The following is a 23947-nucleotide window of genomic DNA, read 5'->3' as shown; positions in this document are numbered from 1 at the left end:
TTCAATCCTTGTGGATTTCAGCAAATTATCTTCGCACCGTAGTGTCGCGGCAACAAACGAGGCCCCGTTGCGGGCCTCTTGGGTGTTATATTAGCTTTCTTCAATCTTCTTCTTACTGTCCACTCATTGGCAGCCACTCCTCGCACCTCATGCAGACGCTGCTGGACGGCAACACCAGTCAGGTGACGATTTTGGAGAGAGGTTGTGACAATGAAGCGGTCGTCCCTCTCTGATGTGCACTTTCTGCGGCCGCTTCTTGGTCTTGACTTGAAGGACCGAGTCCGCTGGAACCTCTGGTAGACTCTACAAACTGTAGATTGTGTCAAATTCAGCTCGGCAGCTACTGAACGTTGGCTACGCCCCTGTTGCAGCAGTCAGACGACTTGGCGGACTTCATCTTCAGTGGTTTCCATTTTTTCAGGTTTTCTTCACGAGGAAATATGCGTAGATGTGTACCGGTTGACTTCAGAGTGACTGATAACAATCCCCCCCCCTACCCCCCGTTTTACAGGGATTAAGGGTAGCGCAACTTGAGGGGTAACATCGCGAAATCGCTTACCAATCGGGAAAATGCCGATAATTTGGAAAATACTGGGCCGAGTTCCATGTTTTAATATATTTCTTAAAGCTTAAGCTTCATGAAACTTAATCACAATAAAATAATTTTCGGGAATTTATCGGTTTACAAAAATAATAGGTGCGGACGGAAAAATGTAAAATGTACTTATACATATACCAAATGTAACAAACCTTATATATAATTACTTGCTAACGTGTTTCTCACTGACCTAAATTCATGGCATTTTATACTCGAGTACTGAAAATGGTAAAGCAATTACCTCTAGGTACTATCAGCTGCAAACGTGCATGGCGAATTTATCAATGAATTCATAATTTCACCATGCAAATTTGCAGCTCACTGTACAGTTGTCAGTTCTTCGATAGGATTGTTTCATTTAGAAATTAAACACAAACACATAGCACTAAGTAATTTACTTAAAATTTAGTTTTTTAGTTGTAGTTTTTAGAGCTGCTTTAGATAACCTTGTGCGCGTCTACGCACAGAAGCCATTCGAGATATGTTGTATTATTATCCATCAAATTAACTATACTATATGAATTGCGTTTTATGCATATCAAGATATTAGCAATATTTGCATGTCACCAATTAAAAGTCAACAGCAATACGAGATTAAACGTATTTAATGTACATAAATATATTTACTTGTGATGTGAATAATGTGCATTTTGTGAGAACTGAGTGAGCACAAGTTAATGAGTGTATATTTTGATTTATCTTTTTATAAATTCAGAGATGAGTTTTACAATTGTTTTAGAACTTTTACTAAATGATCAACATGTTTTTATTTTTATTTTCGGAGGGTGCTCACTCAATCCACACGCACCATGTAAATAAGATTATGCTGATTACAACGTAAGTTTTTCTTGATCATTCAAATCTAGATGCTGTAGGTACAGTCGGTGCCCTAACATGAGAACTCTTTCCTAAACAGCTATTGTGGCGACACGGGCACTCTCGGGGCACTTACTGTACTTATGTACTCTGGCCAGCTAATTTCGTTAAGTACTAATAAAATCCACAGTATTCTACAAGTCTTGCTGACGAAGCAAGAGACAATCATGCGCAGCAAATAGAAAGAGCAGAAATCGCAAACCTAGTACGCTCGCGTATGGAATCCTTGAACCTTACTGGAATCGACTACGATGATGTGAGCGAGAAGAGGAACAGTTTGTCCTACGTTATTATCAACCCAAGTTGTGATCTTAACATACAAGAAGGAGATATCATGTAAGTGTAAAAATGTATACAGGGTAAAAATTTTATTACCGGCAATATATCTAAGGAGGTGATGATATAGCTGATACTATATATACCTTACCTACTATATCCATAAATTAATTTTATTTATTGTTGGAAACATTTATCGAAAAATAATAAACAAACGGTTTTTATTTATAAAAAAATAACATGTTGCTCAAACTAGACTTTACAATTTGATTATACTTCTGTAGATTTAGGCAAAACTAAACGGGTTCTGAGTAACATGAGTTTCCTCGTTGTTCATTCTATTTAAATCATGAATTCCATCTTTGTAGGTACAACAGCAGAAGATCAGCATGATTGTGTCACCCCGTATGAATATTATTCAGATTAAATATATTGAGAAAAACAATATTATATCTTAGTTGTACCTATGTAATTTGTCCCAATATTGTTGTCTATCCCATAAGTACAATATATATTTTCTATTTGTTGTAGATATTTGGTGCGGCCGTCCCCTTTCTCAGCACAAAAAACCTTTGAGAGACACAATAGCCGACGAAAATCAAATATTAGTTTCTGTTCTCAAGCTTTAATTCAAGCGCAGAGCGTTGCCAGCAGAAGAGGGTCCGGTATCGGTGCCACGTTCACCCAACCCAGAGCTCCACCGCTCTGCACAACAAAAGCCAATTCCTTGTCTTTGCCGGATAGTCCAACTATCATAACGGATTTCAGAGGACGGTCCAATTCACTTCGAGTAGTAGATGACATACTACTGCGGAGATCTAATTCGTTAAGACAAAGTCTCAGTGGCGTTGGCTCTCGCCGAAGAAAGAGTAGTCTCGAAGAAATAGGCATATCACATTTCAATTCCTTATTGCAACATCAGCAACAACAGCAACAGCAAAACGCCAATGCAATAAAAATCGCTTTGAACGGTAGTATTGGGTTAGAGGTTACACCGCCGGAGGAAACGCCCCCCGAGAGGTTTCCAGGGACGAGCATGGGACTCGGCGGGTACCAGGAGGCCGCCGCGGCTCTGCCCTCCACGTCGATAGGCGCGGGCGGCCCGGCGCCCACGCCAGACACTCAACACCTGCAAGGAACTATTGTATGATACCACCTAATGTGGGGACGACGACTAAGCTCCGTGATAAGAAATAAGTGGACGTAAATTGACTACTCGACATGTCACTGAATCCCTGGATACACGGAGCCTTTTTACAGTAGCGTCTCTACTTGCTTATACGTAGCAACTTAGTTTGAAAAAATAAGTGATTTAATAATTAATTTATAACTAGGAATGGTAGCTAACTGCTAAAGAAGCTGTGTAATTTAAGCGGGATCAATTAGATACTACTATAAGCGGGATAGTTATACAGCATAATATAGTAATGTACATAGCAGAGCTTTTACGTTCGTAATTAACCATGTAAATGTACATAGATAGTATTAAAACCAAGAAAGAATTCTTATTTATTATTGTTATGTGTAAATATGGACTATAGGTTAAATATATACTGAAGAATTACATTTTATTTATTAAGTATATTTTACTGACCAATAAAAATGACTACTTTAATCATTACATAGTAAATTGAATGTCCTTTTAACTCTTTATTATTGATAGATTGGGTCAAGTAAGTCACCAAATATTCTAAAGTATGAATGTACACAAAAGTTTATTTAGATCTTTAGTTGTAGAGCTTATTATACCTGACAATATCATGTAATTGTAATCTTTATCTGTGTTTTTATATACAATATAAAACAACTTAGTCCGTTTCACTCTGTAAGAGTATCGATAGCTGCCTTTTGTGTATATTATAAGATAAATATAGATTTGAACAAAAAACATACAATTTATTTGCGACTAATTATTTCCCTTTCCTGCTCTTTATACATACTCGTAGAACACGCAACGATATCAAACGTACTGTCCCGAATGTTGGCAGGAAACATATCACCCATTCGAAAAGGGTACTTTTTTCCCCTGCTAGAAGGGAGCAAAAGTGGTAATTTTTTGTTCAAGGGCTTTATGTTGCCAGTATAAAATATTAACGCAACGGAAAGACTTTTTACATACATAATATAATCTATAAACTGTAAAACTAAGAGCCCAGAACCGCCAGACATTCCTCTTTTTCATACCTCGTAACGGATGTAGCAAAACTGTAGCATTTGACAGTTTGACGTACGTTAGGCTGGTTTCGCATTATCCGATCCGATATCGGATGTCGGAAAGATTTCAATAGAAAAAATCCGTCGTCTATTATAGTACGAGTTCTTAACCAAATCTATAGTCCGGTCTGGCAGAAGGCATGAAACTTGGCATGTATATAGCTTATAGGGGTATAAGAAAAAATAGAAGTAGAAACACGCCGAGGTGTCAATGTTTCCCCTCCTTCCCCCCACTTTTGTATCCCTGTTTTCAGTTTTTTTATGTTTCCATGAAAACCGTGAAAGCTACCATCACGATGTCTAGGAGAAGTATATTCTCCATATAATTCTCTACTTATACTTTTCAAACTATGTTCATTTTCCCCTAACAATATTTCTGTTTGATGACCTGTACGATAAGTAAGACTAGCGACTTGGTTTTGAAGTTGATGTGACTGGAGAGTATACTGCTGACAAGTGGTATCGTTGTGATCGGTAGACTTTACTGAGTACGAAATAATGACTTGTCGCTTTCTCAGACTGTGGAGTTAACTATGACGTCACAAAAACCTCGGTCCCGGGTTTAAATTTTTTGCCAATTTGTCTAGAACCCCTTATCCAATTTTGAAAAATGAGGTGTCGATTGAAAGCGTATAACATGCTGATTAAGATTTCTTGTATGCGAAAAGTAAAGTTTTGTTAGTTATTCTTTTATTAAGAATAATGCAAAAAAAACGTTTCTTTGACTCTCTTTTTTGACTTTTGTGACTCAAAAAGGCAATGAAAACGGTCACTTAGATAAAAAATATGTTATATAAATCATTTAGCCACATTATTAAGCTAACTGTTGCTTTTTAAATTTCTTCGATCGGATAATAAATAAGCAAACTACAAGCACATAACCGAATTCGAGGCACACCGTTTGACACGCGTTCCCATACATTCGGCGTCAAACAAATTACACCTCACGCAAATATTCGTTTCAAGCAAATACAGCTCTAATCTTATTCATTGTAGCTTATCAATATTGGTATCATTTCAAAGTACAATTTAAGTCCTTACACATAAATGCATGATGTTCTTATAAAAATACCAAAGTCATAACTTATGACTCATAAGTGTGCCATTCAGATTTGAAGAGTTCCGTTCTGATCATCATCAGCAGATGAAATGCACCAAATGTCACTGTTCTGAATGTAAATGCATGCTGTTCTTATAAAAACACAAAAATCACTATATCTATTATCTATATATTAAGATTTGAGGAGATCCCTCGACTTCTCCGGGAACCCATCATCAGACTGGGTTATGTTATTCCTAGTTTTTATTTATTGATAAGATAATTGCCGCGATGTAATTGTAAATGCCATAACTGTTACAATTAAATACATAAAAATTCATTATTTTGTTATAAAATCGTTATTTTTGTATGAAAAGGTGCAACGATTATATATGATTTGCCCTAGTCGCTAAAAGCAAGAAGATGTATTGCATAGATTTCATCGAGGGAACCGGCCCCTTCCCCTTCTCTTTGTGGGGAGTAGTCATGTGCGATTTCATGAGTATTGAGCTAAATCGGATCAGTTTGACCCAATAAATAATTTTGCCAAGCAGCATCGCCACAGGCAAAAGAACAAAGTCGCTAGCCTTACTTATCCTACTGGTCACCAAACACAAATATTGCAAAGGGAAAACTTCTCTAATAACCACTCTACTTCTAATCATTCTACTTCCAAAGACAATATTGTAGAGAATTTTATAGAAAATATACTTCTGTTAGACATTATTTATAGCTTTTACGGTTTTTATTAAAATGTAAAAAAAAAACTGAAAATAGGGACCTAAAAATGACATGAAAGAGGGGAAACATTAGCACCTCGGCATGTTTTTAGGGTTCCGTACCTCAAAGAGGAAAAACGGAACCCTTATTAGGGTTCCGTACCTCAAAGAGGAAAAACGGAACCCTTATAGGACCACTCGCGTGTCTGTCTGTCCCTCTGTCACAGCCGATTTCTCCGAAACTACTAGACCGATTTACTTGAAATTTGGCACACGTATGTAAACCTGTGGCCCAAAGACGGACATGTAATATAATTAAATGAAATTAAACGAAATTTAATCATAGGGGGCACTTTTGGGGGGTAAAATTGAAAATTAAAAATCAAAGTTATTAGAACTATATTATGCTACATATCAAATGAAAGAGCATTTTATAAGCATCTCAAATATATTTTTTTTATAGTTTTTATTTTGGTAATTTAGAAGTAATTTAAGAAAATAAGCAAAAAATGACCATTCCCCCCCCCCCCTTATCTCCGAAACTACTTAGTGTAAAATTTTCAAAAAAATACACGAGATAGCCCTCTACCTGTAGATTACAGGAAAACCTATTAGAAATCTACAGTCAAGCGTAAGTCGAACTTAAGAGAAAAAACTCAAATTTTAGATTTTCACTCACTGCCGCTGCAAGTACTTACTAAATGTTTTGAAATTTTGTGAGCGCCATGGACAGGTAGAAAGAAATTCATTTCTGTTTAGAAATTGTTAAAAATTTTAATCATTTGCCAAAATGACTTAAGTTCCTACTAAAAAAGAGGCGCTTAAGACTGTTTAGAACTGCACTGACCATAATATTGCCCTAATAGGTCCAAAAAATGGTGTATATATACGAAAACAAAAAAATTGTGCCACCGACAACCAAAATCTGAAGTCTATTTGCTCTATCTCTTATAGTTTCCAAAATATACGCAAAATCTTTAAAGTACAAATCTAGTGTACGTTGCTATCACATGTCGTCAGGCGCTCATGACCTTTTTGTATGGAAATGTCGAAATCCGACTCGCACTTTACCGATTTTCATAGAAAGTTGTGTTTTATTATAGTTTTGAAGGAGGTTTCTTGTTTTTAACCACCAACGCAAAAACGACGGAGTGTTATAATAATAATAGGTTTGACGCTTGACATGTCTGTCTGGCATCATAGCTCCCGAACGAATCAATCGATTTTGATTTAGTTTTTAGGGTTCCGTAGAACTAGGAACCTTATAGTTTCGCCATGTCTGTCTGTCCGTCCGTCCGTCCGTCCGTCCGTCCGTCCGTCGCGGATAATCTCAGTAACCGTTAGCACTAGAAAGCTGAAATTTGGTACCAATATGTATATCAATCACGCCAACAAAGTGCAAAAAAAAAAATGGGAAAAAATGTTTTATTAGGGTACCCCCCCCTACATGTAAAGTGGGGGCTGATTTTTTTTTCATTCCAATCCCAACGTGTGATATATCATTGGATAGGTATTTAAAAATGAATAAGGGTTTACTAAGATCGTTTTTTGATAATATTAATATTTTCGGAAATAATCGCTCCTAAAGGAAAAAAAAGTGCGTCCCCCCCCCCTCTAACTTTTGAACCATATGTTTAAAAAATATGAAAAAAATCACAAAAGTAGAACTTTATAAAGACTTTCTAGGAAAATTGTTTTGAACTTCATAGGTTTAGTAGTTTTTGAGAAAAATACGGAAAACTACGGAACCCTACACTGAGCGTGGCCCGACACGCTCTTGGCCGGTTTTTTCTTATAAACTATATACACGCCATACACGCCAAATAAGCTATATACACGCCAAGTTTCATGCTTTCTGCCAGCAGGGACTATACATTCATACTAATTCGCCGTTTCCGCCCCGCACTATTATATCAGGAAGGTCATTTATATATATGACAAATAACAAACAGCCTAAGACACTTCCCTGGGGTATAGAGTCTGTTACCTTGGCTTCGTTGAGGATTTTATTTACGCCTTCGCTGTAAATATGTAATTTTGCTCCCTTGTAAGCAATCTACTGTTTTGTCTCAACCTATTTTCTTAATTGACAAAATGTTGTCATGTATAAATGGTGTCACTTAATAGTTATTTGTTATACAAGGGGGCAAAGTTGTATTTTAACAAGTTCTATAGTTGAACCACGAGCGAAGCGAGTGGTTCGAGAATAGAATCCTGAACTTGAGTGTAACACAAAAGTAAAATACATTTGTAACCAAAACTTTTCCCCTCACTATAACGAGGAAACTACAACGCAAAAAATGCGTTTATCACTGCTTCCAGTAGTTCCACAGGTGGTAAATCATCGTTATTACTAGATTCACCTACTTTGACCAATTTTAAAGCAGTTAATTTGACTTTATTCAAGGTCAAATTACTTTACCCACTAGTGGATAAAATACGTTTTTACCCGCTGGTATTAAAGGACAAAACACGTGTTTCCGAGCTAGTGAGGGGAAAAAGAAAATAATCGCTCTTATGTAGGCAACTGTTCGTATCTATTATATACCTGTCGATTGCTCATCAGCCAAGCAATCAATATTCAATCAATGGCCAACATGACATGAAATTGAATAGATTCTATGATGAAAAATTCTAACCTGTGCCGTAACCGTGAAAAATCACGCAAACCATGCCGTAAGATACCTGGCACTGTATTTTATTTGCACGTCACTACGTTGAATTCACGCTGGCAGAAGTTATACATATAAAGGGATTGAAATATGACCTCGTTAAAATATTGGAGTCACGGTTATTATATATTCTATGTAATACTTACGCAGGTAAAGAATAATTATTACTTGAGTATACTTTTTATCTATAATATGAATATATCGTTATTTTATAGTTTCAGACCACTATTGCGAATGAAAAATCCGTAAGTCTGAGTCTCTTTTCGCTGCCATAACTACAGGGTGGTAGATTTCTATTTTTAACTTGTAATAAAAGAAAATAACAGCTTAAGCTAAAAACTTTATTAATATCTGAAAACATAGATAACAAATGCGGATTTAGTTATTTAAAAATAATATCGTCTAAATGTCGTCATTCTACACGTACACACTCCTCGAAACTGAGCCTCGTGTTTTGTATCACTCGCCACAGCATATCCTGCGAAATGTTGCTGATTTCATTAGCGATATATTTTTTAAATCATTTATAGATCATGGGTTGCTATTATAAACTCTGCTATATGAGATAACCCCATAGAAAAATCCATAGGCAGGGGTTAAATCAGGCGATCTCGGCTTATCAATTTTCTAGGGAAATACTCGCGAAGAACATGTATTGACACTGTGGCCGTGTGGGGTGTAGCACCATCCTGCTGAAACCAGGTGTGTGATGAATTAGACGGATTTTCTTGCAAATTAGGCAAAAAGTAATCCAGTATTAGTCGTCACTATTCACATTAACTGCCTGAACCCTTGCATTTCCAAAAAAATACGGCCCAATCACTCCATTCACGGATAAGGCACACCAAACCGTAACTCTGGCACAATGTACAGTGCGATTAAAATCAGGTAACGATTCGACTTTTATCCTTCGGATTCGGCTCTTATTCGGGATCGCATAAGTGCGAGCAAGACCGATATAAAACCAGAATCTTTAAACTGATATTAATCTGTAAAATCCTTTGGCATTTTAACCGGCAAAGTATTTTTTTTTTCAATTTTTTTTAACCCCCGATGCAACGACGACGACGGGGTGTAATAAGTTCGACGTGTCTGTCTGTATGTCTGTCTATCTGTGTGTCTAGTCGGGAGTCGGAAGTGTTCTTAGCCATGATGTTCTGAAAATCGGTCCACTTGATGATGACTTGAGTTTTACTGCACATGGCATTATGGTAAGTATCATGCGTGAGTCCGTGGGGATAGACCACGTGGACCCCCCCCCCCCCCGGCATAAAGCTGGATCCGCGCTTGTTAATTGTATTAATTGTACTACTTAAGTATTTTACTAGTGCCAAAGTTCTTTATCTTACTAATGCCATAAATTATTTCACTGTTTTTCAGAAAACTTGTTCAGCGATGGTATGTATTCAGATTGAGAGTTTGAAATAAAAGTGAGCTTCAATAAATAGGTACCTACTAACAAATTCTGGCATGATCTTAATTTATTTCGTAACTATCATGATTCAACATATTTTACAGTGTTTAGGAAATAATTGTCAGACATATGTAAGTACAAAAACCTTAAAACTAACTTAACGAGAGTAAAGTAAGCACCCACATACTTATATCCTAATAAAACCACACTAACGGCCCAGCCACGACATTGGTCTAAGCGCGACAGCGGTGAGCGGCAGCCATACGTGCGAATGAAAAGTCCCATCGCTGTGTCTCACTCCAATGTACGGCCGCCGCTCACCGCTGTCGCGCTTAGACCAATGTCGTGGCTGAGCCGTAAGGTTTTCAGGAAAATAGCAGCTAGGCGAACCACTTGAAAAGTTAGCTAAACTCAGTCTCCCACAGTTATAGGCTAGTGTTACATATTTAAATTTCTTCGTCTTCATAGTTATAAGGGCAAAATCCAGTAATAAAACATGCATTACAGTTTAATAAACTAGGCTAGTCTTCGCCTTCGCCCGACCGACCTCGCCATGTAAAGATAACCCATTGTTAACACATTTCAACTCCCAGGCCAAGGTTATCACTTTTATATTGCAGTCTGAACGACTGCAAAACGTTTTTAATTTAAATGGGTTTCGAACCTCAAAAACGTCAATTTTGCGTACCATGAAAAAGTAAAATAAGCGATGATGAGGTCATACAAAAACCGGCCAAGAGCGTGTCGGGCCACGCTCAGTGTAGGGTTCCGTAGTTTCCCGTATTTTTTTCAAAAACTGTTCCACCTATCAAGTTCAAAATAATTTTCCTAGAAAGTTTTTATAAAGATCTACTTTTGTGATTTTTTTTCATATTTTTTAAACTTATGGTTCAAAAGTTAGAGGGGGGACACATTTTTTTTTACTTTAGGAGCGATTATTTCCAAAGATATGAGCATTATCAAAAAATGGTTTTAGTAAACCCCTATTCATTTTTAAATACCTATCTAACAATATATCACAAGTTAGGGTTGAAATGAAAAAAAAACACTCCCCACTTTACGTGTAGGGGGGGTTCCCTAATAAAACATTTTTTTCTACTTTTTATTTTTGCACTTTGTCGGCGTGATTGATATACATATTGGTACCAAATTTCAGCTTTCTAGTGCTAACGGTTACTGAGATTATCCGCGGACGGACGGACGGACAGACAGACATGGCGAAACTATAAGGGTTCCTAGTTGACTACGGAACCCTAAGTGTAAGGCCGTTTTCACATTATCCGATCCGATATCGGATGTAGGAAGAATGTAAAATGTAAGATTTATGCGCTTCCAGGTCTTCATTTATGTATTTAATAGATCATTATTACTAAAAAACGATATAAAACGCAAAAATTGCGGATTTAATGCAGATGGCACTCTCCTACAACAGTTTTTGTCCGAGGCACCATCGAATTGCCGATATCGGCAGGACGCTTCCGACATTTTTGGCATGCCGGACCCCCCGCCAGCTGTCGGCCGATAATATTTGTGTGTGTGCGTATATAATGTAGGTATACGTTTGTAGTAGTGTGCGTGACAAAAATGGCGTCTATTAAACAGCTGTTAAATGATGAATTTCTGTTGAAAAAAAAAAGATTGTAATTCATCGGTCCGAATTGCGGATACAATTTTTTTCATTTTTTAGTAGATATAGTTAAATGTAAAATTATTTATTTTACCTGCCACTCTTGAGTATTTTTATGCTCGTTATTTTAATTTTACAATAAAATATTTGAAATATAGTGCTTAAATATAAAACTTAAAAAAAAATTTTTTTGATACAAAATCATACTTCATTGATTTGGAACAATGCGTTTTATCGGACCGACATCCGACATTATCGGAAGCGTTTATCGGATGTAGGATGTCGGTCCTACATCCGATATCGGATCGGATAATGTAAAAACGGCCTAAGGTATAAATTTTTGGTTTACGCTGTCTTATTTTTTTCAAGTGTAATGGGTCAATGGCTGTAGCCTCGGTAAGTTATAAATACTTATTAGTTATAATCGGCGTTCTAATTTTTGTGTAGGTACCTATGTACCTTCTACTTCTAGGTATAGCGACTATAGAGTGGACTTGATAAATTTGCAAAACAATCGCGACGAAAAATATAAATTGATTTCGTTTATCATTATCATTTAACAAAGTGCGTAATCCTCCGTTGATTAGGTACAGTTAAAAAAAACAGATGTCGCATACCATTTGGATATATTTACCACTTTTGTAGCCTAACATTCTCCACTCAGATAACGGACGTGAATTTTGTAACCATGTGAAAAACAGTTTGTAGGGACTAGTGACTAGTACTCTATGTGGCCACGGCCAGAGCTAAACATTTTTCACGGCAAGCCACGACATAGCCAGAGCCAAGGGTTGGTAGAGCAAACCAAATAATAATAATAATATAGCCATTTATTTCCAATAGAATCTAAATTTATACATGCATGATTTTATACGAATTTAAATATTAATTACTAATTACATTTTGAATAAATATCTTAAACTAACATACTTATCTATTATTGTCTACAAATTATCATCTATATAAATCAAAAAATAGATACAAGTTGTCAAATAATTACATAATGTCATTGTTATTATATTCAAATTATTAATTATTTTGTTATTAAAATACATATTAAATTCTATTGGCTGTCCATTTGTGGACATAGGCCTCCTCCATACTATGCCATGTTTGTCGGTCGGCGGCGGCACGGGTCCACGCGACGCCGGCCACGGCCTTAATGTCGTCTCTCCAGCGGCATTTCGGGCGGCCGGGCGGGCGGCGTTTGTCTCTGGGGTACCAGTGTAACATCGCTTCGCTCCATCGTCCGTCTTTAGTCCTAGCTGTATGCCCAGCCCATCGCCATTTTAATTCACACGCCGTTCGCGCTGCGTCCATTACTTTTGTTTTTTGCCTTATTTCACTATTTCTGACTCTATCGCTCAACTTTATTCCTAGCATAATCCTTTCGGCCTTTCTTTGGAAAACTTGAATCTGTTTTATGCTATGTTTAGTAATCGGCCATGTTTGACATCCGTAGAGCAGAGTTGGGGTCACAACTGAGTCCATAACTTTCTTTTTGAGTTTTATATCCATATTAGATTTAAATATATGCTTGTAGGACCAGAATGCGCTCCACGCCTTTTTAATACTCTATTTCATTTCCAGGGAAACTCTGTTGTAATGAGATTAGTTGTCCTAGGTACACGTATTCGTTTACATATTGAATATTTTTATGATTTATTGTAATCGGCACTGGATCGTTGTTCTTCATTACACAGGTCTTTTCTGGGTTCATCTGTAGACCTCGTTTTTCACTCTCGTAGTTGAGTGATTTGAGCATGTACACAAGGTCTCTTCGATTATCTGCCAGTAAAACTATGTCGTCCGCAAAACGGAGATGATTTAAGCGACGTCCGTCCACTTTGATACTACAATACGACCAGTCTAGTAGGCTTGTGCCGTTTCGTTCGTTGATCGGAGCGCTCCGATCTCGTTCAATCGCTCCCACGAACTAGTTCGCTCTTTTAGGTCTTTTGCTCATTTCGTTCAGCCAGACCAGCGACCACTGCGGTCAGAACGAATGGGACCGAATAGTGTCAAAATGATACGAATAGTCCACAGATAGTAACATTCCGGGCCCAAAGGTTGTAAGACTTGTAAGTAACCGAAGTTTAATATGAAAACTTGACGTTTTTTTGTTGCTCTGCTAATTAGCTCTCGCTCTCGGTCGGCGCAGTCACACACTCGTTCTCGATCCAAACCGCTCGCGCTCGCCGATCCTATACTGAACTAAATGAATCTCAGAACCTGGAAAGATTCAGTTCATTTCGGTCATTGATGGGATTTTATTCCTAACAGTTCATAGTTCGTGAACGACACAAGCCTACAGTCTAGGTTTCTGAAGATGTCCTCTATTAGAGCCGTAAATAGGTTCGGAGATATTGGATCGCCTTGTTTTACTCCGCGGCCGACCTTAAACTTGTTACTCTTTCTTTCTAATTTCACTGTTGCTTTGCTTCTTTTGTATATTTCCTTTATTATGTTTATATATTTTCTTTCGATCCCCTGTTTACTCAGAGCAGTCCATAGAGCCTCATGTGATATAGTGTCGAAAGCCTTGGAGTAGTCGACAAAGGCAATAAACAAACTCTTTCTGTGTTCCTTGTATTTTTCTATTACTTGGCGTAGTGTGAATATATGATCTACTGTAGAGTAATTACGTCTAAAGCCAGCTTGCTCTACCGGCTGTTGTGACTCTAGTGTTTGTAACATCCTGTTCCGTAGTATACTCGTGAAGATTTTATAAATACATGGTAGGAGGCTAATTGGGCGGTAGTTATTCATATCTAAAGGGTCGCCCTTTTTGTATAGGAGAGTAATTATTGATGTTTCCCATTGATTAGGTATTGTTTCCTGTGTTATTAAATAATTTAGTCAATATTGGTGTAAGAGGTTCAATAAGGGCTTTCAGAGCAAACCATGACGTTAAAACACGTTATTCATGGATTCGAACCAAACGACCAAAATAGTCCGTAAGCCTAAAATTATGATAACATTGATAACCGACATGCCCGCCTCATCATCACAGCCTTATGTTACACATATTAACTTATAAGTTTTTTGTTTTACCAAAAAGGTTTTTTTAAAACGAATTTAAGCTATAATATGAGTACAATACCTATATAAGTACCTAGAAGACAGAAGAATATTATAATACACGTATTTATCATGAATGTATCTGGCACGCTCGATATCTGTAGATAAATCGACCCTTCGAAATGCCCTCCTTTTCGGACTGGGGGCCGATTTTTGAATGTCGACTATTCGACTTCGAGAATTTCGTTCAATAATATCTCCATTACTAGCCATTTAAATTCTTCTATCGGTATCGAAAACAAGTGGTCATTACCACTAGACTTAAAATTACTGGCCGTCTTTTTTTTTTCAAAAATAGCATTACGTCGTTTTCTACACATTTTCGAACCGCAAATTCGTGCATTCGAAATTCAAAAATCGGTTCCCTGATCGGTTAATCTTCGGTTTTATTCGTTGGCCACTCCTGTAAAGTGCTAAATAGACTGCGCCGCACGAAAACGAACAAAAGTGCCCGTACTTTTTCCCTACTGATATACACACAGGAATAATTCGTGTATAAGAATTATAATTACGAGGGAAAATATAATTTAGTTATTGCTGTGAAATATTTATTCCTGTTCATATTTTCCGCTTCCAGGCTCAGGGCTTTAACGCAGCTGCAACGGTTAGTTAATTAGAAAAGGAATATCGTAATATTTTCAATCTATAGTATCAATACATACCTACTACCAATACAATTATCTAAGATGCTTATGTACATTTTAGGTAGATGGCGAATTAAGTACTGTTGAGGTATGATTTATATCTTTAATCTTAATTTTAACGCAACCTCGCTCGCGAAAGTGTCACGTGTGCGTGGCTTAATTGTCCGGGATTTCAAATTTTAGCTTCGGCGGTGAGATGCTGTGTTAAAAAAAATACTCTCGGCTGCCTACATTTTACGTGAATTAATTATTTACATTTTTATGCCCATCGGTCATCTTTTGGGTGTCGGTCATCTAATGGTGCAACTACCCTATTATAATTGAGTGAAGGTAATTAATAATAGCGAAGGATCACTTCATTTTACCAATACATATATACCTCGTAGATCTGTTGATGTACAAATGTCGTTTTCCCTGTATAACTAAGTGGATAGTGTGGTGTAAATATACACCGTGTTTTTTGTTTTCTGTTAAATTTGACACGCAGTTAGGTTCATCATCAGGAATCATCCTGTATATCACTTTTTGTTAACTTCGAAAAAATTGTTTTTGTTTCCAATATATGAATTAATTAGTGTGAGAGGACCTTAATCATAAGATTAAAGTCAGTGTCAAGTGTCTGACGGCACATATCAAAACAAATGACATTTAGAAAGTGGTAAGGGATGAAACACACATGTTCGGTAAATCAATTTATTTTTTAACAAGTGTATAACCGTAAGAGTTAAGTTATTTTAGAGAAATTAATAGAGATGGGCCGAATATTTGGTAAATATTCGGTATTCTGCAAGTTTCTCAATGTTCGTATTCGGCCGAATAATTCGGTTGCATTGCCGAATATTTACCGAATACACAAAGTAAATAACTAATGAAGATCTTACGTTTCATTGGATAATAAGCTCCTATTTTAGTGACATTTTAAGGAACTGCTAAAAAGAAAGAAGTAAGTTTTAGTTATCCACTAAATCATAAAAACATACCTATTTGTAGTAACATATGTAACCATTATCAATCACTTAATAGTTTTAACGAACATCCACTTTAAAAATATGGCGTAACCGAATATTCGATTCGGTAAGAGCTGAACCGAATGTTCGGGCGAATATTCGTATTCGGCAAAGTCCATATTCGGCCCATCTCTAGAAATTAACATGTTGACGTCCGCGCCACTCTAAAACGCTCCCTGAAGTTCACATACGAGTACCTAAATTAGTCCCGTGCCGATCGCTCCGTGCGGTCGGACCGCGTGACACTAAAACCAGCCTTTAGCTGGGTCCTCACTTATGATATGGCGACGGACCGGACTACGTGGCATCGAACAGGCAGGCAATTTAATTATGGTCGCGTGATAAGTGATAAAATAGCAGGCCGTCCCTATCGCACTATTTGTAAGTGCGATAGGGACGGCCTGATATTTTATCGTCTATCGCGCGACCATGCTTCCCGTGCAGGACATGTTACGCTAAATGTGGACGATCTAAGTTGTGCTGACACGGTCACAATCTATACGGCGTACGTACGTAATCCATACGACGAAATGATACAAGTGTAGACGCATGGTGGCGAACTAGACTGCTGCGTGGCGTGGCACGCGCGATTGTTATTCTTCCTTCCAATAATTGCTAGGGACGTAGTGGACGCACCGCCAGGACACGTCTTGACGTGATCCACTTCTATCCCGTGACAGTCCCATGTCTGTATCTGTGTTATCTGGCATACTTCGACACGTGTCAAAAATGCAAGTGTGGACGTGTCCTGGTCACGCGGACAATACCGAACATCCTTTCAAAATAACTGACTTTAGATGGATCGGCTCGAAACACGTAACTTTGAACGTACACAGGTCAGCGTCCACATTGAGACTGGTTAGTAGATCGTAATCTCATACATTCTCCTGTCAGTCATCCTGTGTCCGGGAGTTTCTTCCAGTGTTCGGAATGGATTGTGCCGTACTGCAGCTTGTAAAAAATTGTTCGCGTAACAAAAAACGTCCACATTAGCGGTACTGACACGTGTTCGTGATTCGGTCACGGGATAATGTTCGGTAAATTGTCACAAGTGTGGACCATGGACTTTCAATAGGGACTGAGCTAACACTTTTTTTGCCATACTAAATTGAACTTTATCACCGGTGCAGAAAGGCGTTCTTATCAGACTAGTTAGTAAAAGTGTGTCCAGAGACGAGAGGGTCAAAGTTGGGGCTGGTGTCCCTCTCGCACGTGTGACCAGTGTTAAAGAGATTACTATAGTAGTAGTATTTTTACCAGTATGATAACTAAGTTTATAAACTTCTTTAATTATTTTTGTATTATATCCAGGCAAGGATATTAATACCTTGTAACGAATTGGTAAGTCATTATTATGAAGCCATAAAACCAAAGATTTGCGCAATTAAAAAAAACCTTTAATTCGGTATTTGTAGATTTGGTAGGTAACTTTGAATATTGACTGGCAACCCCAAATAATGACAGTGATGACGTGATGAGTGATGAGTTTTAATAATATGAGTGATGACGTCATTCAAATAATTTTGACACTGGCAATAAGTGCGAGAGGGACACCAGCCCCAACTTTACCCTCTCATGTGGACACACTTTTTGGCCTAACAACTCAATCTAGCTTAATGATATATAAATCTATGGTGTGGACCCAGCTTTTGACGTCAATTGCATCCGTCGCGTCGTCCGCTCTTTACCGAGCGTAGCGAGGTGTTTTATGAAAATGAAAAAAATTCTTTTTATTGTATCGTCCGATTTTGACAAAACGTATCTCAAATGAAAGGTATTGATTTGTGTAATTTAAAAAAAAATACAAAGAAAAAAATTTGAAAGAAAAGTAAGAAAAAAATAAAAAAAGTAAATTTACGTCTCGCACTGAATAACTTCAAAGAATGACAGACAAAATGTACAATGTCGATATACTAGTTTTTTTAATCGAAGACAGATAAATTTTTAGTTGAAAACTGAAGACCGCATCGAAATCAGATTAGCATTTTTTAAGATACAAGTTGCCTAAGTTGGGAAAGATCGCTTTATATGGCCACTTTGAAATTCCTTTGCCAGAAAGTCAGAAATAATATGTTTTTCTGACACAGAAAAATACATAGTAACAGTACACATCAAAATAAAATTAAAAACTCCGAGGATATTATAATTTCATCCCTTAGAACGACGAGCGTAGCGAGGTCGGTTACGTGAAATTTCGATATCCTCGCAACCCACCAGGCCCATTTTTAGCAACAAGACTTTCTACATATAAATTACTAACTCGAGAGGGATTAGTCTTCTTCCCTCAAAATCTTTAAGTATTTATTAGTTTCAGTTTATCGAAAAGCGATTGGGAAATATCATAACATAATCACCGAAATATTACCTATTTCGTAAGCATATTATTGCGCCCAGACATGTAGCCAATCGTTCACGCTTCGTACCTAGTGTATACTATTATTTAGTTTTCTCTATCGCACTAAATGGAAGAGTGGTAGAAAGAGATTGGCCACTTATATACACGTCCTGCTCTAAATCTCGTATCAGTGTACCTAAAATCTACACCTACATGTTTTATTTAGTTTCTAAGTCCGCTAGGGGACAAAACAATGACGACCGCTAATTTTATAAAACATCTATTCGTCTTCAGTGTACCGGAGCTTTTTGTCGTTCTAATGTAAGTTTACTCGATACATACATGTATACCTAATAATATAAAACCGGTGCGCCGGACAAAGCAGATTGCGAGCGTATTAGAGCTTTGAATACGCTTTCATTCAGCGCGCATTCAGCTCCTCTAAGGAGTGGCCTGATGATACAGTCCGCCTGATGGAAAGCGATTCCTCTATTGAATTCCTAATATTAGTTCGACATGGTTAGGTAGGTAGTCCCTATTATTTCCCACCATTATACGCTCATACATAAATTAAGGCAATATTGGTCTTCTAAGGGTGAAGTCACATCTTTCAGCATCGAACCGTTAGAAATCGCTCATTAGTGTGAAAATGCATACGCATGCTTTCAGCTTTCCGTTGAGTAAGGAGAGTCTTCATATTAACGAGCGATTTCTCATACATATAATGCGACTTGAGGCTGATAGGTGATGTGACTTCACCCACCCAACTAAACGTATTAACTCGAATATAATTATAACTAGTAAGTAAATTGTTTGGTTCTTGATTTTCAGTGTAATGGTTATACAAATACATGCATGTCGAAGGTAAATACAAAATTTATTGAAAGTTAACATATACTTACTGTACCTATGTATCTTCATCAGAACGACCACTCTGGCCTCGAAGGCACAATTCACCGAACGTAAAGTCCGCGTAGGTCCAATGCTCCAAATTCCGAACGAACAGTCCCCGTATCCCGTATGTAGGTACAATTTCCCAAACGTCCACAATGTCCAATTCACCGACGCACATCCGATCCGATTTCTATATCGTACTCTATAGTCCGATATCCAAATGTACAGGATCTCACGCAATCAGTCAATCATATTGTAAAAAGTTATTCCAATAACGTAGACTTTATTCCAATAACGTGCCATGAGGTGTGTGGTTTGGGGTCTCTTTATTAAATGGAATGGCATATAAATAAGTATGAAAGGACTACAAATATAAAGAACGAAGAAAAAGACTGCTGAACCATAGCACACACACAAACCAGTGATTATTTTTTTTCCTTTGAAGAGGTCAAATGACTAAGAAAAATCATACTGCATAAGCTATGAGGAAACGAAAATAAATCGAAAGTAAAGCATTTTGTGAGAAACATTTCACGTCGATAAGGAGATTTGGCGTTTATGAAATTAGATACAGAGGGATTGGACATACGTTGAATGGTCATTCAGGGAATTGGACCTTTGGGATATAGCACGTTCGAGGTCACAGCACAACCCAGCCAACGAACAGTTAGATTGTTTAAATCGTCATTATCATTAGGTACAACATTTACTTCACAGGACACGCACACTCACGTGACCTAAACTGTTACTACAACATTTTTTATGCTTATAGTGCTTTGGACGTGCATGCAGTGCTGAGGTAACGTAGTTCAAAAATTTCAATTAAGACCCAACAGGAGGGGTCATTTTCCATAAAACGCTCTCGACTATTTCCTCCCTGGTTTTTGAAGCTAGAGCAATGTTTTTTCAGCACAGATTATTATTATTATTATCTGTGTCCACCTCGACTTTAAAGTTTTTTGCGCAATAATTGCAAAAAAAAAATTGCAAAACTTGTGCGGCGGAGACTGGTGCCCAAACTAGGTTGATCCTGTGCGTCAATATTTTTTAACTAAGTTGTTCTCAATGGTAAATTTTTATTCGATAAATCTCTTAGTTAATAATAAGAGTATATTTTAACTTAAATTACCAATTTAAAAGGGGGGCTCCTTTCCATTTTCGCATTTTCGCTCCTGTAACATCATACTTTCGTGAGCGTCAAATGGCGGGTGTACATCAAGCAATCCTGGTGTGGTATACGTCAGGAGTTAGTGCTAGCAATGTGCCAAATGTGCGCCAAAATTCGAGCAATGTGCTCTTTGAACTCCAGAGATATTTAAGAAATTAATGACACCCGCCATTCTGATGTCAGGTTGGCGGGTGCACTTTCAGTTCTAGCTAATGGCTGCTTACTGCCTCAGATGCTTCGGGTGACCAGAGGGGCTAGCCAATATGTCGCTCAGTGAATTAGCTTTGCTATCCAGCCGGCTATGAGGCCAGCCTTCTGGCAGGCAAGCATGGTCGCGCTATAAATGATATAACATCAGGCCGTCTCTATCGAACTTACAAATACTTAGTGCGATAGGGACGGCCTGATGTATTATCATTTATCGCGCGACCATGCTTGCCTGCCTGGGCACCTTATCTAACGACCCGGACTTAGGTTTTTTTTAAATTATGTTACTTGTTTTACGTTATTCATTAAAGTAATTCCAATGAACATCGTTAAAAAGTTGTTTTTATCAATAGGCAGATGGGACTGCTGGCGCCACCGCCGTTGTAAGTTGACTTCCCTCCAAAGATATTCACGTCGTTGCAAGATTAATTGTTTACTATTTACTTACTTGGAAATTAAGAACAATGAGCAAATCTTGTTTACCAATTAATTCCTACTACTACTTGATGACACTGGCTGGAATAAAGGTAAAATCGATAAATTTCAATGATGAAAAACTTAGGCACAGAGTTAGGTTTATCATTCTAAAATTGTTTTTCCACGTGGCACTAAAGATCGCCTAGTTATTTCCGTATCCTTGACACAACCTAAATATTGAATTAAAGCCAAATAATGGGCAGTAGACAAATTACGTCAAGCAACTAAAAATTTTATTTTTGTAGCGTTGATTCAATAATGGTATTCCTAATACCGGAAATATTTTATCCCGAATTTCATAATCTCGATTTTTATTATTCTTATCTACTATTGAGTCCAAGACGAAAAAGCCAAAAAACTTGGCATCCTGTTTAAAATGAGGCGGTATTTCTTGTCGGAGCAACTTCTCTCTATAAATAAGGCGCAGGTTCGCTCGTGTATGGAATACTCTTACTGCTGCCACTTGTGGGACGGCTCTGCCAAATACCAGTTGGCAGCCTTGGACCCAATAAAACGTCAAGCTCGAAGATTCATCGGCATCGTTCCGAAAGCATAGCCTCGCCGTCGAGTTGCGTCTGTGGTGTAACCACTGTACTTACCTATCTTTATTAAATACATGTATATAACATTAAATAATCATCATAATATTTACTTATATACATACCTATTACATAACTACTAAATATCATTAATACCATTAATACTATAATATCTATCACACTAAACATAAATAATAAACACAAACACTTATATAATAACATTCACTTGTACATTAAAAATTCACATGCAATATAAACATAAATAAACTTACTAAAATCAATATCAATACTTAAATCATAAACTATATCTATACTTACAATATTCATATTTCATACATTATCCTAGCTACTCTATTGAATCTCCTTCGTCCGCCGCGCGGGCGCGGTGGGCGGGGACATCCGATCACGCAGCGGCGAGAGGCCCCGCGCTCGCGCCGGCCGACACGCCAGTATCCACCCAGCCGCGACGCCGACTCCACGCTGCCCCGCGCCTCGCCGGCGCCCGATCCACACTTACGCGAATTGATTGTTTTTCACGTTCTGAATTATCTTTTGTGCTGTGTTGTTTACATGTGACATTTTCTGTTCAAATAGACTTCATAAAGAGAACATTTTTGTGGTTTGATTGAAGCAAGACCCGCTACATAACCCACACTGGTGACCCGACCTTTGGACAATTACCGCAGCTTTCTTCTGGTGAATTTCCATAACAACCTACGGAAACCGTAAGTCAATCATAATGTCTGATAACGAAGAGGAACGTGCTAAAAGTGTGAAAAGTGTCCCACCTGGGAAAAATAACGAACATGTTGCAACCGGCGCCGAGACGTTCCGCGTCGGCGTAAAGATACCTCCATTTTGGCCGCAAGAGCCGGAAGTATGGTTCAAGCAAGTCGAGGGCCAATTCATATTATCGAATATAACTTCGGATACGACGAAATTTTACTACGTTCTATCTCAGCTGGAACAACAATACGCAGCAGAGGTAAAAGACATAATTATATCCCCTCCCGCGTCAGATAAATACGAAAAATTGAAAAGTGAGCTTATTAAGCGTCTGTCAGCTTCACGGGAGAAGAAATTGAAAACCATGTTGCTCCATGAGGATTTAGGCGACAGAAAACCCTCTCAATTTTTAAGGCACCTGCAACACGTCGCCGGGCCGGACGTCCCTGAGGACTTTATGAAGTCCATATGGACCAGCCGCTTGCCGCATAATATTCAATCAGCTGTAGCTACCCAGCCCACGTCCACCCTCGATTCATTAGCGGATTTAGCAGACCGTGTATGGGACATCGCTCCAAGTACCCCACAGGTAGCAAGCACAACCGGCCATCCTGAATCAGTCACCGACCTCATGGTTAGTAAAATCGCCGCACTCACAAAACAGATGCAGGAGCTGACCAACGAAATGCGATCACGATCTCGTCCTAGATACAGAGATGGAGGTAAGCCACAGCACCGTGAGCGTAGCGACAGCCAGCGACGTGGTTACAGTCAGCAGCGTTCGCAATCTAGCTACCGCAAATTTCCGGTATGCTGGTACCACTTCAAGTTCCAACAAGAGGCGACGAGATGCGTCAAACCCTGCGACTTCCCATCGGGAAACGAGCAGGGCAATCGATAATAGCGGCCAGCGATTGCCCCAGCCCCAGACCCGGTCGCTTATTCGTCACGGACCGACGGTCAAAGATGCAATTCCTTGTAGACACCGGAAGTGATCTTTGCGTCTTTCCTAAAACCGCATTACGCGAATATCGACCAAAAACCAACTACGAACTGTACGCTGCCAACGAGTCAGTTATCAATACTTACGGTCACCTTCAGCTGAGCCTAGATCTCGGGCTCCGCCGAGACTTCTATTGGGAATTCGTCGTAGCAGATGTCTCCAAAGCCATCATTGGCGTCGACTTCCTATCTCATTACAATTTAGCTGTCGACTGCCGCCAAAAGCGCTTAATAGACTGCACTACACTACTGTCAGCTATCGCCACAGCCGTGACTCCAGAGGACAACGTGTTTTCCGTCAAAACCCTCAACGGTGAGTCGAAGTATAATGATATCCTGAAAGATTACCCGGAGATAACACGGCCACCTGGTATTCACCGCGAAGTGAAGCACAACACTCTGCACTACATCACGACGACTGAAGGACCACCG

The 23947-nt window shown here is 38.4% G+C and overlaps 2 protein-coding genes across 3 annotated transcripts in view; both read left to right on the top strand.

Annotated features, from left to right (window-relative positions):
• The window catches only part of LOC125240887 (potassium channel subfamily T member 1), a 126080-nt gene extending 122438 nt beyond the window's left edge, over nucleotides 1-3642 (top strand). Inside the window, exons 23-24 of the mRNA XM_048149036.1 lie at nucleotides 1605-1810; nucleotides 2282-3642. Coding sequence (XP_048004993.1) covers nucleotides 1605-1810; nucleotides 2282-2900 — 825 coding nt within the window. The 3' untranslated portion in view covers nucleotides 2901-3642. The remainder of the gene's footprint in view (nucleotides 1-1604; nucleotides 1811-2281) is intronic.
• A 4750-nt stretch (nucleotides 3643-8392) lies between these two features.
• Nucleotides 8393-20611, top strand: LOC125241481. Of its 2 annotated transcripts, none has more exons than XM_048149995.1 (10): nucleotides 8393-8544; nucleotides 8616-8639; nucleotides 9775-9792; nucleotides 9913-9939; nucleotides 11805-11831; nucleotides 15094-15120; nucleotides 15222-15248; nucleotides 18797-18823; nucleotides 19334-19366; nucleotides 20169-20611. In XM_048149995.1, the coding sequence occupies exons 1-10, from the start codon at nucleotides 8485-8487 to the stop codon at nucleotides 20202-20204; spliced, it is 306 nt and encodes a 101-aa protein (XP_048005952.1). In that variant the 5' UTR covers nucleotides 8393-8484; the 3' UTR covers nucleotides 20205-20611. The 2 variants fall into 2 exon arrangements, with proteins under 2 accessions (XP_048005952.1, XP_048005951.1); XM_048149994.1 differs by having other exon boundaries at nucleotides 8610-8639; nucleotides 20169-20590.
• The last annotated feature ends 3336 nt before the right edge of the window (nucleotides 20612-23947 follow it).

This window comes from Leguminivora glycinivorella, chromosome Z, assembly GCF_023078275.1.
Source record: "Leguminivora glycinivorella isolate SPB_JAAS2020 chromosome Z, LegGlyc_1.1, whole genome shotgun sequence".
Classification (NCBI taxonomy): Eukaryota; Metazoa; Arthropoda; class Insecta; order Lepidoptera; family Tortricidae; genus Leguminivora; species Leguminivora glycinivorella.
The sequence above is the reverse complement of the archived record's forward strand: the minus strand, read 5'-3'. Positions and strand labels throughout refer to the sequence as shown.